A 16,663-nucleotide genomic window follows, 5' to 3' on the forward strand; every position below is an offset into this window, starting at 1 on the left:
GACTTAATGGAAGATATTTGCCTCGCAGATCAGTCATTGTCAGCATTATGTTGTGTGTGCGCACCTCTGCTATTTAATCACATCTGATTAATAATTTCAAAATTTTTAAAAAGATGAAGTTTTTATTTCCAGTGTTTGTCTGAGACACAGTGAGTCCTTAGAACAAGAAGTCAGACCTTAATCTCATCTCTCTATCTTGTCCTCTTTCTTCTCGTCCAGGCGGAGCAGCAAGGAGATTGTTTGCGTGACGCCGGCTGGGCAGGTCCCAGGCCCCATTCCAGTCATGGTGGACATCAATGCTGCAGAGCTGAGGAACCCCGACGTCAAGTTCAACTACACAGATGATCCCACCATTCTCAAGATCGAGCCTGACTGGAGTATCGCCAGGTACGACCACCACTGCAGCCTTTCTGCGAGTCTTCTTCTTGTCCCAACTGTGAATACATTTTGAAATTCAACCATATGAAATGATTACCACAGTTGTTTAGAGGAAATGTAAACAGGGTTCAATTATGCCACATTTTCCAGTTTAAATATATTCTATATGGCTCAATCTTGCACTGCTGTTTCATAAATTAGCATGGTATATGATATTTTATTATCTATTATTTACATCTGTACAGTGTTTGATCATCAATTCTGTTGGATGTGCTGTACATCTGCAGAACCCACACAAAAGCATCAATACATTATTAATCCTTTGAGGTGGTTAGACCTCCAGTTAAGACCCTTTTTTTGAATAAGTATGGCCATCGTAACTCAACCATGAACTCTCTGTGAAGAGTGTTAAATGTTTTATTTTGCCTGCACACTCCCTGTCTGCGTCTCAAAGGAAAGAAAAGTTTCCCTCTCCATTGTTGCCCTCATTTCACTTTCTTAAAGTGTGTTATTTATTCTGTTTATGTTTCAAAAGTAAACCTTTGAGAGCCGAACATGGTTAAAGGAGGCTCCTGAAGCGGTGCACTGCTGACTGATTAACAGAGATGTATCTGTAAATATTGCTTGACTTGTTGAAATGAGACTGCATAGCCACAGAGAGATTCACAGAAAGCTCTTTTATTTCCTGTCTAATAAATTCTAGAAATGGTGCCTTGCAAAATAATTCATGCATCTAGGATTTTATTTCCAAAAACCTAAATTCTATGTGATAGATCAACACAAAGTGGTGCATAATTGTAACGTTGGCAGGAAAGGGACGCATGAGTTTTAAAGTCTTCCCATCAAACCTGACAAGCTTTCCTGTCCCTGCAGAGAAAACCATCCCCACAGCATGATGCTGCCTCAATGTTACATTTCTGCGACACAGATTATTTGGCAAGTGGGCTAAAAAGAGAAATTATTGTTCTCATCTGACCAGAGCTGCTTCTTCTTCCATGTGTATGCTTTGTCACCTACATGGCTTGTGGCAAACTGCAAGTGGGACCTTTTTATGAAATGACTAACCCAGCCCTAAACTATTGATGAACAGTGAGACAGGGTCATCTTTACAGAGACAGAGAGAAGAGTCTTTCCTGATCCAGAAAGGAAATACATTTTGACCAATATTAATCAGATTTAGCTTTTAGTTGTATTTAAGATAAGGTCATTTTTCCATTATACATTTTTTGTACAATTCCTATCCAATCTTTAATAGTTACACTCAACCAACCAGTTTTTGCTTACTAACTCCACGATAAATAACTTTCTTTTTAAATCCGAATGGTAGGTTACCAGGGTAGATTACACTGAAGTCACATGATAACTGAAGATCCAATATTAAAGGTTACCACTTTAATCCACCAATCGGAAACTTTTATTCAGTATGCTGTTTTTGTCACAGTTTCTTCTTTGGTCATCCTCTTTCTGCAGCCCTTAAGATACTGCTGGCTTTATCCTTCAACTGAAAACAGAGACACGAGGCCCAGTAGTGAATACACTTCATTACAGTGTTCTTCAACAAGTTGTTAAAAGTTATGCTTGTAGGGCTCCTGCAGTCTGGCATTTTCCAGATTTATATTTGTTTTCATGATTTATATTTAAAAGCTGACCCCTGTAGAAAAATCTGTCATAGATTCTTAGCGAACTTTTAAATGTAACCTTAAAAAAAGGACTGACAAATCTGGAAATTTGAGTCTGAAAGAGTAAATTTTCAGCAAGCGTTTCCTCCCTGAGTTTTGTTCTAGTTGTTTTTATATATCTTTTCTACGGCTGTGGTTTCTGTTCTTCCACCAACAAACATATAACCACATGTAAAGCGTTCTCATGTGTTCCCTTTTCACCTCAGAAACCGCAACAGCCAGCCTCCTCTAAGCCTTTGTCAGCCCTCACCCTTTTCTTGGCTTAGGTGGTGTTCTCCTCCTGTTTGGTCTCAGTCCATTTCAAGGCCAATTTAACTAAAAGCTGTGCAACTGAAATCACGTTTTTCCTTATAACAGCTTTGTTTGACCCTAACACAGCCCATCCCACTCAGAGATTGAGAATGGGCTTGTTGTATGTCTTCCTTTCTTTTTTAATGCTAAGCTCGGTGGTTTAAGGGTCTCTATGTTATGCTGCTGAGAACGAAGCAACATGATCCCTGAAATGGTCAAACTCTTTCTTTCACACGAGCTTGGATACAGAACATGTGTTTTTATGGCACATCTTGTCCCTCTTTGAAAACAGTCTGAGCCAAGGCATCTTCAGCCCGTGTATCATTTTTTTGCCAGTGGTCACTTGCATTAGCTCTGGATTAAGATAAATTGTGAACTAACTTGAACAGAATCTGTCAGGAAGCCTCACATCAGATAAAGTTCAGCCAGCAGAGGCTGTCAGTGTGAGGCTGTGTGGTGATACGGGCTTCGCGCCCACATTATCCATGTCCCTGCTGGTCAGCATCACATATTCCTGTAAAGGTCAAAATTGCATGACATGACACCAGCACTATGTATATTTCCTATTTAAAATAATACCAGATTGCAGCAATATTACACTGCTTGTATGTCCTCTGACTGTTGAGATGTAGTGATTAGGGGCCAAGACTTTTGCAGTCTGAAATAACTACATGATCACCTCTTCTTCACCCCTGCCTACATTTGGGTTTAAACAAGCTTTTAACATTCAGATGACGGTCATAGCATCACACTCATTACAGGAAAAAGGGATTCCATGAATAAGCAGGTGAAAGGCTGCACATTAATGGTGAATCGCCATCTGAAGGGTCCTGCTGAATCCCACAGAAAACAGATTTAGTCACATTTATCTCTGCATAAGAGCAGCAGGAAAACACAGTGGGAAGCAGAAGAGCTTATAAAAATATTGCTTTTGTTTTGCTGTTGCATGTTTGTCTTTTTCCTAGTTTTTTACTTCTAATAAAACTTTTTTTCTCCATATATTTTTCTTTTAGTGGAGGCACGATGCTGACCATAACTGGAACCAATCTGGCCACCATTAAAGAGCCCAAAATGAGAGCCAAGTACGGAGTTGCACAGTCAGAAAATGTGAGTTTCAGACACCTGCACCTGTCGTTTACTGCCAAAACCAGAACAGCCATTTATTGCTTGTGGTAAATGGGAGAGAATACACTGATAAATGTAAATATTTGCTCAGTAGACATATTTTAAATGGCACAAAAATAACTGTAATATCCAGTTTGAAGTGTTTAATACATTTGGTTAATCTGTTAAGTATTGTTAATTGGCATAAATGTATTTGTATTAAATACATAATATATAATATGTAAATCTAAATTAATTTTTATGTACCTAAAAATAATCATTTTCCTGCATACCAATGTATTTGTTTTAATAAATACTCACCGGCCACCTCATTTTCTTTGAACCAAGTTGGACCTCATTTTACCAACACACCTGTCCTCACTCTTTCTGACGTAGATTTAACAATCTTTCATATGGACATGATAGTTGCTCCGGATTTATGGACTGCACATCCATGATGTGAATCTCCTGTTCCACCATATCCCAAAGTTGCTTGGTTTGAGATCTGCCGACCGGAGGCCACTGGAGTACATTGAACTCAGTGTAATGTTCTCAAAATCAGTTTCAGAAGGTTTTGAGCTTTGTGACATGGCGCATTATTCTGCTAAAACACTGTGGTCATAATGGGTGGACATGGCCAGCAACAGTACTCTGGCTTTGATGGCTAAACAATGCTCGGCTCTAGTCTGAAGTGTCCTAAGGAAATATGCCGCACTCCATTATACCACCCCCACCCCTGGCATGAACTTTGTATACAAGTAAGAATGGATCCATGCCTCCATGTTCTGACCCTTACCACATTAACTTCTTTCCAGTCCTTCCAATTTTTGCGAAGCTGAGTGAAATCTAGCCTCAGTTTCTTGTTCTTGGCTGACAGGAGTTTCACCCACTGTGGTCTTCTGCTGTTGTAGGCTGTAAGCTTCAAAGTTCGACATGATGTTCGTTTCAACATGGTTTTCCACATACCTTGGATGTAGCAAGTGTATGTGAGCGGCTGTTACCTTTCTATCATCTTGAACCTGCCTGTCCATTCTCCTCCAACCTCTAACATCAACAGGACGTATTCTTCCACTTAGTTGCCGCTCACTGGATGTTAGTTCTCTTTTGTGCCATTCATCTGTATACCTCAGAGATTTTTGTGAGTGAAAATCCCAGTAGATCATTCATACTCAGAACAGCCATTCAGAGTCACTTAAATCTCCTTTCTTCCCCATTCTAATGCTCGGTTTGAACTTCAGCAAGTCGTTTTCCTCATGTTTAGTTGCTTCCACGTGATTGAACAGTTGAACAGGTGAACATAATAAAAGTAGGAAAAAAGTAGCATGTTTCTGTTTTAAATATACAGTAACAAGAGCAAAATTATCAAAACCTTGTATAAAATTTAGCAACTTACTGTATGCCAGAACTTACTAACTTTTTACATGACACATTTAGGCATATTAAGTTAGATTTGTTTAAGGAATTTAACTCATGCTGTATCAGCTTCTTCAACCACAACCTTGTTATGCGCCACCGTAGAAGGGGAGGATTATGGGTAACACTAGGAAATGGGATTCAGCCTGCGTGTCTCCCTTTCTATGGAAAATATAACTGTTAGATTATACACACTCATAGTCCTGACCTGTCTGTCAAGTTGCCAAGGGCCCATTTTCTGTTTGTTTTTGATGTTGAATTTCCTTTTAGCAGTTTAACCTTTGAAATGTCAACTAGCAATAAAGCTGCTACTGCAAATCCCCCTCTCCTCACCCTTCACCACGGGCCCCAGCTAACCTTTTTCCTCTCCCTCTCTGAGCTAAAAGTAAAGAAAAAATATCCCACGTTCCTTTTGGCCCCCCACATAACTGCAGAGGTGTATTTATTGACCTATAAACACAATTCAGCCTTTGTGTTTGTACCCACACAGATGGTGTTTCAAGTGTGACTCATGTAATAGTGTTTAGTGCCTGGAAAAAGTATTCACACATTACGACCAAAAACTTTAATTATTTTGAATCTGAAAGGATGGGCTGTTCAGATTCAAAATTGATACCCCTAAATAAAATGCAATTTGCCTTCAGAAGTTCCCGAATTAGGAAATAGTTCACCAGTTTGTAATTTAATCCCACTTTAAGTACAGCTGTCAAACCCTCAATACTTTTTCAAGGTGCATTTTAACTACGGCGAAGAAACTACCCAAAGGTCACTTCTGCCATCCCGTGTTCTCATTAGCAGCTACAAGCTGACCCCTTCAGTTCTTCTCTGTCATTACGGGCTAATTTGTTCTAAGTGTTAAAACCCATAGGGTATTTCCAAATGATATCGACACTGATTACAGCACTGATGTTATTAGGCCGCCTTTTCCTCATTATGTTGTTACAGACACATTTAATCAGTTGCATCACAAAACCCAGTTTCAGCCCTTATAATGGAACTCGTGCTTGATTTAACCTTTTATTTCCTCCTTCTTTTAAAGCAGGGTTCCTACTGTATCTTGAAAAGTCTGGAATTTAATTTTAATGTTTGTCTGAATAGGTATGGAAAAAACTCAGATAAATATAGATGGAAAAGATAAAAATCAGACTTCTGAGAAATAGAGCTTTTCATATTGATATATATGTGGATGATCCTCGTCTCTTTGATTTGCAGCAATCCGACTCAGGTCTTTGTCCAGTTCGTTGAACATTTTGGTTTAAATGTTTCTGACAGCACCCACAAATAAATCAACACCCATTCAGAAATACATAAGGGCCATTTAACGACTTTTGTAGCTTCTTGACCTGGCGTCTGCAACCTTTGCATTTCAAAGAGCCATTTTGTCATCAGTTCAGCTTAAAAATAGTTTAGAGCCGCAAAAGATACATGACCTTTTGAAAAAGGACAACTTGGATTTACTATAGGAAATTTCTTGTCATTTGTAAAGAACCACCATTTTATTTCAAAAATTAAAAAAAACCTAAAACTCTTGCCAAAGGGTATTGATACATTTTCCTTCAGGCAATGTTGATATTTGTACAAAATGATGTAAAAAATAAAATACATAGTTTCCAACCTGGTGAAAAGAAAAATGTATTAAAAAAAATATTACTGATACTTTTAGTGTTTATCTGTTGTGGAAATTCAATGCAATTACTCAATGAAAAAAATTAAAAACTGTTCGAAAACACTAGTTGGTTCTTTATCAATTTTAGCCAAAATTATTAAGAAATCTGTTCCTTAGTGTTGGAAATGTAAAGTATTTTGAAAGAAAAAAGTGTGGGAGTAGAGAGGAACCTGTTTAATGTGGCTCAGGTTGCCTCTTTGCTGATTCAGACACCTATTTTATACCTCGCCTTGTTATTTTCCTCCTTCCTACTTCTGTTTTGTACTCATGTATTGAAAGCCTAACTTATCAGTTTTTTCCTTTGTCATAAACTCTATTTCCATTTGTTTTGGTCTTTCTCCTGCTTTTAGCTAGTCGACTCCTATGAGCTATGACAGATGATGACCCCTGAGCAAATCAAAATATTCAGTTCAGTTTATTTATATGGAACTGATTTACAAATCGAACAAATCAAATTTATTTACAGTACTATAGAGTCAATTCAATCAAATCATGAGGATAGATTCAAAGTCAATTAGACTACTACCTCCTGTGGATTTAAGAAGATAAAGGAGACGTATGACTCAAAGCAACTTTTTGCTGCAGATATTTCCACAACCACACGACTTTACAGTAAACTATATATATTAATTCATCTGTTATCAAAACATGTAAGAAAATGACTAAAACTCCAAAGGAATGAAACAGTGAAGGAGTGAAATACCCAGCACCTGTTCAATATACACATCTTTGTTGTTTTGTTTTTAACTCTATTTCTCTCTGGCTCGCTCTGTTTTAGAACTGCACGGTTCTCAACAACACCGTCATGGTTTGTCTGGCGCCCTCTGTGGCCAAATCTGACAGAAGCTTCTCTGAGATGGGCACCAGTCCTGACGAGATTGGATTTGTCATGGACGGCGTGCGCTCCGTACTGGTGATAAACGAGACATTCAGCTACCACCCAGACCCGGTGTTTGAACCCCTCAGTCCCACCGGCATGCTGGAGCTGAAGCCCAGCTCCCCACTTATACTCAAGGTAAGTTCCTTTGTGCTCATGGTACTTATCCGTTTTGGCCTCCTCTCTGCCAGGCCCTTTTTATTCTCCTGCTAAATGGTGTGTGTGTTTTATTTCTTTCATTCCTCCTCTCTGTGTCCCTTCCCAGGTAACATGTCTGTATGTTTTTCCTTTATCCTCTCATTCCTCATCTTTCCTGTTTCATTTCGGCTTTCGCTCTGTTTACCTGGAATGTATGAGAGGAATATGAATGTATGGGTTGAGTTTATTGTGGTTTAACATGAAAGGTGTTTTCTATTGAAGGTTACTCTCTGAAGCTCAGGCAGAAATGTCTCCACACACCAGGAGTTCAGGACAAAAGAAGGTTAGCTGAGTGTTAGCACTCATCTGACGCACAGGAAGGGCAGCATTAGCAGATAGTAGGATTCCTGTAATGCTACAGTCGTCAACAGTGTGCAACGTTTAATCTCGCAAATAGTAAATTCAGAAAATATTGCAGCAACCTCTTCAGTTCAGCAGATAAAGATGCTAACAAGAATTTGAAATAATTTGCCTTTCTCCCACCAGTCTTGAGCACAGCTCACTTTTAAATGTGGCTCAGCCTGAAAGATTTCATTTCTCCACCTGTTTTCTCCAGTGGGAGTTAAAGACCTTTAAGACAAAGGGTTTAAATCGTCCCTTTCAAATCAGGTGCAAAGCAAGTCATGTTTTCAAAGTGGGTCCATGTGTTGCTATGGCACCTGCTCAGATTTTTATCTAAAAACATCTGAAGAGAGACTTCACAGCCATGTTTACCATGAACCGCAGTAGCAGTGTGCATTTGTCCCACCCACCCACTCTGCCTAATGACATCCCCCTCCTCACCCTTGAACTTCAAAGCCTTTCAGGAGCGAGGAGGAAATTATCATGCAATTTCATGGAAAACCAAAGCCTCTTTTTCACAGTAAATCAGGGTGGACTTTTAAAATTGAAGAATAGCAACTCGCTCCTCTATATCTTTAAAGATAATCCTATAATGCCAATTTGTGATTGCCTTTCTGTGTTTGAGGTAAAGACTTTCCGAAATGCAACAAAAAAAAAAAATTCCAGTAAATATTTTTCTGGGAAAGCTTGTGATTCTTTGTAGGAACTGATTCCTCCCACTCTGCAAAACTAAGTGGGTGTGGATATGGAGAAAATGTGGCTCAAAGTGGAAAGAATTCAGTAAAATGTACGTATTGCAGATTGTTTTGTTCGTAACTAGCAGTTGTTTGAGTTCTTCAGCAGCGCCACATCAAGCAGAATTAATCAAATGAAATTGATTGCAGTGCAAAAAGTAAAAAACAATTATTAGATGTATACAGACGACATAATAGAATAAATAAATAAATACGTTATGTAAATATATACATTAATAAAAATGTGTCAAAATGTCAAATATTAAAATATGCACATTATATTAGTTATGTGCTAATATCATAAGGAGTTGGTGTATTTTAGTAATTCAATTCATGCAGATTCATTACACAGAGTTGTATATTTAAGGCATTTATGTTTATTAGTTGAGATGATTATAGCTAATGCAAACACTAAATTCCTTCGCAGAAAATTAGAATATTGCATAAAACCAATAAAAATCATTTTTAATTGATTAGTATTGTGGCTCCATGATAATTTGGGAGACTGCAATCACCAGCGCCCTTAATAAGGAGGCTTAGCCATTTCTACAGAAGTTGGCTTTTCACAAAGCACATTGAAGGTTGACTGGAAGGAAAAAGTGTGTTAGAAAGAGGTACACAAGTAAGAGGGCTAACCACAGTCTTGAGAGTCTTGAAACAAAGTCCATCCAAGAGTTCAGGGAGGATTCACAAAGCGTGGATTGCAGCCATAGTTGGAACTAGCCCCAACACGCATTGTCAGAAGTGCCAACACCTGCTGTTGATGACTATGGAATCACTGTGTTTGATTGGCCAGCACACCTTTCTGGCCTGAATCACTTAGAGAACCTATGAGGTGTTAGGAAAAGGATCTAACAGTGCAGATGAGCTAAAGGCAACTATTAAATTTATATAATTTAAATAAAACTCAGATGTGTTCATTTTAACATGCTGAAAGTTGCAGAAAGTTTGTGCATGAATGCTGTTACCCTACACTATCTTGGCTGATGAGATACGTGTGTGTCTGTTTCCAGGGTCGTAACCTAATTCCTGCAGCCCCAGGAAACTCCAAGCTGAACTACACGGTGCTGATCGGAGACACGCCCTGCGTCCTCACCCTGTCTGAGAGCCAGCTGCTGTGTGAATGGCCTAACCTGACTGGAGAGCATAAAGTCACAGTAAGGAAAACTGTCTTTCTACTATGAGATATTTCTTTTTTTCATATTTCGACCTGATTTGCGTGAAGCACAGCGACTAGCAGATTTTAGGGGGCTTACATAGCAGCGTATACTACCTGAAAATGAGCTTCATTCCACCCTGAGTTGTATTTTCCTCATGTTAAGCAGCTGATATTTTATATTCCTGCTATTTATCAAATTGGTTTAACTGATGGAGCAGTCACATTTCTTTATCTCTCTTTTATCCAACATCCTCTGCTTAATATGCTGTTTGTGCTATTCATCCCCCCACCGATACGTCAATCCGCTTCCTGCCTTTTCATTCATTCATCTCATTTTCTCCTCACCAGCCATCCGACCCAAATACCTCCAATTACGCTACATTTTACCCTATTCAGATAGCTGCGAGCGCGCAAACTCACACATCCCTTCTTCCGTTGGCAGCGTTTGCGACTGTATTTGTGTCTTAGAGCCTTTTGATCAGTCTGGTTTGGCTGGCATCATCGCTGGCATTCAAACAGTGTTGGTATTCAGTGGAGACCAAAAAATGGCTAGCGGGCATGAGAGGTCTGAGTCTATTTTTATCTTTCTTCAATTCCTATTTCATAGACGTAAGCCTGGTAAATGGGGGTATGAAAGTGGGGGGTGAAAGGAATATGCTTGGGAGGCGGTGTTTCTCATGATTTATTTTCTTACATTTTCTTAATGTTTGCCGTTTACAACTGTTTGATGAGGTATGGTCCAAATGCTCAGGGTGCAGATATTTTATCTTCTAGCTCAGATTAAAGACTTTAGTGGAGTTTGCATCTGGTTTTACTTAAACTGGCACAGTTTTGTTTTACATTAAAGATGCTTTAAGGTTTTCCTAAAAGCAGAATAAAATTTGAAATAATATGGGAGATAGAAATAGAGGATGGACAATTATTTGTATTTCAGGACTTTATTTCCAATTCTGTTTTCTAAATGCTGTATCCATCCATACGTCCTTACTTCCTTTCTACTGCTATCTTCTTTCCTTCCTGATGCTCCTATGGCTTTTGTTTCTTATTTCCTTTTGTCCGTCTTTCCTTGCTTCCTTTTTTTTCATTTTGTTCACCCTTCTCCCCTTCTTTCTTCTTCATGTCTTCATTTGCTTTCTTCAGTTTTTCCTTCCTACTTTTTCTTGTTCTTTCAATCCTTGTTATTTCATTCTTTTCCTTTTTCCTTCCTTCCTTCCTGCTCGGTATCCCTTGTTCTTCCTTCTTTTCTAATTTCTTCTATTAGGCTTCTTATATTTTCTTTTATTTTATTATTAGCTTTTTTCTGGCTTTATTCTTCCTTTTTTTTTTTTTGATATGCTCCTTTCTTTTCTTTCCTGGGGTCAAAAATGGATTAATTGATTTTTTTTTTTCTTCCATCTCTTTTTTCCTATCATTTCCTCTCTCATTGCTTCTTTATATTATTTCCTTGCTTTCTTCCTTGTTTCATTTCTTCCCTGTTTTCTTTTTCCTTCCTATCATCCTAGCATCCTTCATTCCTCGTTTTTCTTTAGTTTTTGTTCCTTCTGTCCTTGATTCATTTATTTCATTTTTCCTTCCTTCCTTACTTTCCTCCCTTTGGTTTTTGCAGGGTTGCTAATTGAAGCCTGCCCTTGATAGAAATGTCCGCAGTGAATTCATGGTGAATGTTTGTACTCTAGAAATGGGCCAAAGATGGACTGAGAACTTTACTAATTTGAGTTTGGAACAGTGTGGAGTTTGGTCCTGAAAATGTATCGGAGCCTTGGTGCTCTGTTAATTTATGTCGTGCAGCCTTATCTGTCTTTTATGTTCATGTTGGACATGTATTACTTGTTCAGGTGTTGTGTGTTGAATAACTTGCTTTCATGTAGAATCTATTTCAGATTCTTAAATGTTGCATGTTACAGAGTGTTTGTAAACGTTTCCCATATTCCTGCACACAGTCTACTTTTTTTCTACCTTTGTCTTTTTTCAGTCTTGTGTGAACCTGCAACAGAAATGACTTTCTTCCTTACTTTCTTTGCCAGATCCGTGTTGGAGGGTTTGAATACTCACCTGGGATTCTGCAGATTTACTCCGACAGCCTGCTCACTCTGCCTGCCATCATTGGCATTGGAATAGGTGGCGGCCTGCTTCTGCTGGTCATCATTGCGGTTCTGATCGCTTACAAGAGGAAGTCCCGGGATGCCGACCGCACCCTGAAGCGTTTGCAGCTGCAGATGGACAATCTAGAGTCCAGGGTCGCCCTGGAGTGCAAAGAAGGTGAGTGGTGAAGTGAGAGGTGCTTTCCTCAGCTCAACACTCAACAAAATCCACATTCATGATGCTGGTCTTCCTCTAGTGTGTTTCATCCATCACAGAATCTTCCTTCTGTTGCTGCAAAACATACATTTAACAGTCCTATCAAATTGCTTGTCTGCTCTTTCTGCCCTGGTCTCTTGCTTTGCTCTCCAAGTCAATGCCAAAACTCCCCTGCTGTTTGGTCGCAGCAGTGTGTGTGTGCATGTTTGCATGGGTGTTGGTGTGTTTCCAGAGGAGCACTTTGATCTGAGCCAGCCACCAGATGTTGGCTCTCCCCCCCAGGAGAGACAAGCCTGGCTGGCCTCAACATCATCTACAACGAGAAGTGTTGGGAGGGGGGGGGTTAGAAAGAACCAGGGCATAGAGGTTGGAAAGTAGGGGTTGTAGGGAAGGAGTGGTTTGGCAACAGCTGAAGCCCAGGGAGGGATCGAGTGAAACTTACACACCAGTGCATTAGCATATATTCATTTGGCAAGAGACAGCATGGATCCAGGGAGAGGCTGGTGGTGCTGATGCTGGGCTGCTGGCAGAGCAGTGAGAGAAGCAGATGGGATAAAGGAAAAGGAGAATACTGATAACATGATCATCCCAATATATCTAAAAAGAGTGATCACTTCATGTGTTCCATTGTTTTAGCGAGGCTCGAATGAAACTCTGTCATAAATATACAGTTTATAATATACCAGTAGCAGCTAGTTGTTCAGGTTGAGCTCTGATATGTCCTGATGTGCACATCAGAATAAAGAAGAGACTTCAAGAAAAACATTTTACTAAAATCAAGCAGATTTAATGCAACCTCTTTACTGAATTTCTGCTCTAGTGGAATTATCTTTTTGTCCTTGTAGGTCTTCTTATCTTTTATTGTCAACTCCTGTTTCCATCTAAATATATGGCAAACATTTCCCATTTTCTGTTTCAGAAATCACAAGGCTTCACATACAGATGCAGAGATGTTTGCTGGCACCCCTGATAAAGATGTTAGTTTAAAACAAAATAAATAAAATTGGTTCAAATAAAATCGATTTGGTCATATGTTGTAGATCATTATCCCGATGAAAGACGCAATGATTACCTATTTAAGGTTTGCTAGCAGACAGAGAAAGTGTGATGTTTTAAAGACTTCATGATGCAATTCCCTCTAACAAGGTTTGTTGCATTAGTGAGTTCCTTACTCCAAATATGAGCTTTGATCTGCATACCATGCCGCTTGAGAAACTGTGATAACCAAGGCAGACATAGCCATGATATGACAAAAAAAAATCTATTTATAGGACCAGGAAAGTACTGCTGCATATTTTGGAAAAACTGCCTGGAGGAAGTTGAAACATCAGATTGAGCTCCTCAAACTGCATTAAAAGTGTTTGTCAGCTTGAGGCTACATGAGCTGATGCATAACACACCTAAACCACTGAACAAACTGCCTTAAGACAAGTTGCTTGTATAGGATTTAAGTGGCAGATTGTGCTGCTTTTTTTTTACATTAATCGACCAAACTGGCTTTTAAATGCAGTGGATACATCAGGCTTAATTTAAAATGCTGTATTGAACTTGTCAAGTGAGCTTGTGAGGCTTAAGGATTTCATTCTCAGACATTTGAAATGCTGTTAAAGGCAGAGAGGCTCAGATAAAGACATCAACACCTTTATTTTTCCTTGTGGGCACTTCACACTATTCTCTCTGACTTGTATTAATTTCCTGCCCTTTAGAAACTACCTGCAACCCCAACCCCCACTCACACTGCGGGCCGTGCTGTGGTTGTCTGGGGTGTGCAGTGGTAAGTCTATGTCCGCCGACCCTGTCTTTCCCCAGCTGTCACTGCTGTCTGGAAGGAGACAGGTGGATGGATAAGAACAAAATGATCGATTGAAATGGGGCAATAAGGCAATAATTTGAGAAAGGTTTAATTGGAGACAAATGATATTAGGATAGGCAAAAAAAGTTACATAATGTTCTTTTACTGAGATTTTATGTGACAGACCAACACAAAGTAGTGCTTATCTGTGAAGTGGAAGGAAAATTATACAGAGCACCATCTGTGAGCAGTAATGTTCAAGTACTTCCACAGATCATTTTGGTTTTTGGTCTGGGCTTTGACTAGGCTATTCCAACCCTTGAATATAAATATGATATCAACTGTTGCATTGTAACTCTTGCTGTATGTTTAGAGCTGCCCCAGTCTCAGGTCTCTTTCAGCCTCTAATAGGTCTTCTTTCAGGATCACACCATGTTTAGCTTCATCCACCTTCTCAATAACTTTGACCACCGTTCCCACAATAATGCTGCTACTGCACATAGCATTTTCCATGTAGGGCAAAAAGCTCACTTTTGATTCCAACCGACCAGAGTACATGTGTGTTGTGTCCCCCATATGGTTTGTGTCAAACTGCAAACAGGTCTCCTTATAGCTTCCTTCCAACAATGACTTTCTTCCTGCCACTCCTCCGTAAAAGCCAAATAATAGTTTTCTTGTCAACAGATTCTCCCAAATGAGTTGTGGATCTTTGCAGCTCCTCCTGAATTACCTTGGACCTCATGGCTGAAATGGCTTTCTTAGAAAAATACTCTTCTTGCAAAACTCTCTGCACAAAAATGATTTCACCCTTTAAACCCTGTATTCTTCAATTTAACCATTATATGATAATCTATATGTTGGTATATCACATAAAATACCAATAAAATCAATTAAAAATTGTGATGTTTAGTAGCAATGTGAAAATGTTCAAGGAGAATGCATGGAAGGCAGTGAATTTTGCTGCAAAGTGAGATGAATGGAAAACAGAGAGGGGATCTGAAGGGACAAATGAAAGGAAGATGGAGAAATTTAAGAGGTAGAAAGGTGACTTTTAAGATCTCACATTGATCAGAGGAGAGAGGGAGAAAGAGAGATGGGAACTGAAGACAGGGTGACATGAGCCATCTGTTAGTCTGGGCTTTGGTTTACGTATCTACGTGTGTGTTGTATTTTAGATGTGGCTACAGAGCACACAGATGCACAGTTGTCCTTATGCCAACGTTGTAGATTTTCTTCTCAAGGAGTTTTCTATAGAAAATACACTTGAGACAGTTTAGCAGAAGTTTTCCTTTTATCGAGTTCTATGGGGTATGTTTGAGAGGTTTTTCCCCATTAAAGGGAGTTGAGTTTACTGAATGGGGTCAGAACACAAGCTGTCCGGGAGCTGAAAATGTGTACAAACATTGACATGCTTTCACATAAATCATCTGGGCACAAGGGTGTATGTTTAGCTGTGGGGCAAAGCAGAACAAGTATGGGTGTGTGTGTTTTTGTCTGTGTGTAAGAAGAGTTTGTGAGGTGGCAGCATGTAATGTGTGTGTTTTAACACTCTGATGTTCTGGTGTACTTCCTCCAGCTTCTTAGATCTAAACCACTTTCCGTTGCCCTGCCCTTTTCTGCCACCTTTTCCCCTGTAGCTTCTCTTTTTTTCTATTAAAATCATCTTTGCAGCATTTCTCTCCTCTGAAACATATTCTAGTTACTTCCTTGATGAAGTAAGATTTTCAAACTCATTTTATATTTCTAAGCTATGTCCCTGGCCCCTTTTCACAGCCTTTGCAGAGTTGCAGACAGACATCCATGAACTGACGCAGGAGCTGGACGGTGCAGGAATTCCCTTCCTGGACTACTGCACATACGCAATGAGGGTCCTCTTTCCTGGGATTGAGGACCACCCTGTACTCAAGGAGATGGAGGTACGGGTCAGTAAAGAGCGCTCTGCACTTATGTACACCCACATACACAACAAGCTGTGGATGTTAATTAGAGGTGGATCAGATTATAGATGGATTTTTGCCATTGTTGCTGCTAAAGCTTTTAATAAAATTAAACAAGATTATAATAATTTTAGTTTTACATTGTAAGCTGATGTTGTACTGTTAAGGGTATGATATGCACTTTGATTCTGCCGAGCAGACCCTGTTTGAGGCTTTTGAAAATGGGAGACCCTTGTTTCTCTAAAGTTGCTTTTTTTCTCTCTAACATGACCCAAGGCTATGTGGAAACTAATACAGCATGCAAAGGCACTTTAGTTCAATTTGAATATGTATTATGTACAACAAAGCAGTAATCACTAAGCATTTGTCTTCCAGAACACCCAGATGTACCTTTTTTTAAAATAAATAGATACAATAAACAAAAAATGTGTTCACATAATAAACAAGTACGCAGAATATTTTTTTCTTACCATCAGGAATATTACTGATTAGCGATAGGTGATATTGACTTAAAAATGTATCACATTTGTTTAATATTTTTGTGCGAATTACAAATGTGACGATTTAAGGTATGTACAAAATTCCTCTAGTTAGTAGTAAGCTGTCAAGAGCCAGAGACTCACAATAACAAATACTAAAGGCAAAAGCCGCCTTTACTAGAACAGTAATGTAGGTCTTGTAACTGTGCTGCTAAACTATTTAAATCGTAACAAAATATTTATTGGTGGTTTTATGGAGCAGTAAGTGAAAAAATACCTCAAACAGCATCAGTACCAATTCTAACTGGTGTGTGTT

The 16,663-nt window shown here is 39.1% G+C and overlaps 1 protein-coding gene across 4 annotated transcripts in view; it reads left to right on the forward strand.

The window, feature by feature from the left end:
• LOC124856168 (plexin-A1-like) overlaps positions 1-16,663 on the forward strand; it is a 271,437-nt gene that overhangs the window by 220,596 nt on the left and 34,178 nt on the right. For 2 of the 4 annotated variants that reach the window (XM_047346402.1, XM_047346404.1), the window contains exons 16-21: positions 220-387; positions 3,362-3,455; positions 7,310-7,546; positions 9,696-9,839; positions 11,866-12,100; positions 15,705-15,853. In XM_047346402.1, coding sequence (XP_047202358.1) covers positions 220-387; positions 3,362-3,455; positions 7,310-7,546; positions 9,696-9,839; positions 11,866-12,100; positions 15,705-15,853 — 1,027 coding nt within the window. The remainder of the gene's footprint in view (positions 1-219; positions 388-3,361; positions 3,456-7,309; positions 7,547-9,695; positions 9,840-11,865; positions 12,101-15,704; positions 15,854-16,663) is intronic. The other 2 variants (XM_047346403.1, XM_047346405.1) reach the window with 1 other exon arrangement.

Source organism: Girardinichthys multiradiatus, chromosome 20 (assembly GCF_021462225.1).
Source record: "Girardinichthys multiradiatus isolate DD_20200921_A chromosome 20, DD_fGirMul_XY1, whole genome shotgun sequence".
Lineage (NCBI taxonomy): Eukaryota > Metazoa > Chordata > Actinopteri > Cyprinodontiformes > Goodeidae > Girardinichthys > Girardinichthys multiradiatus.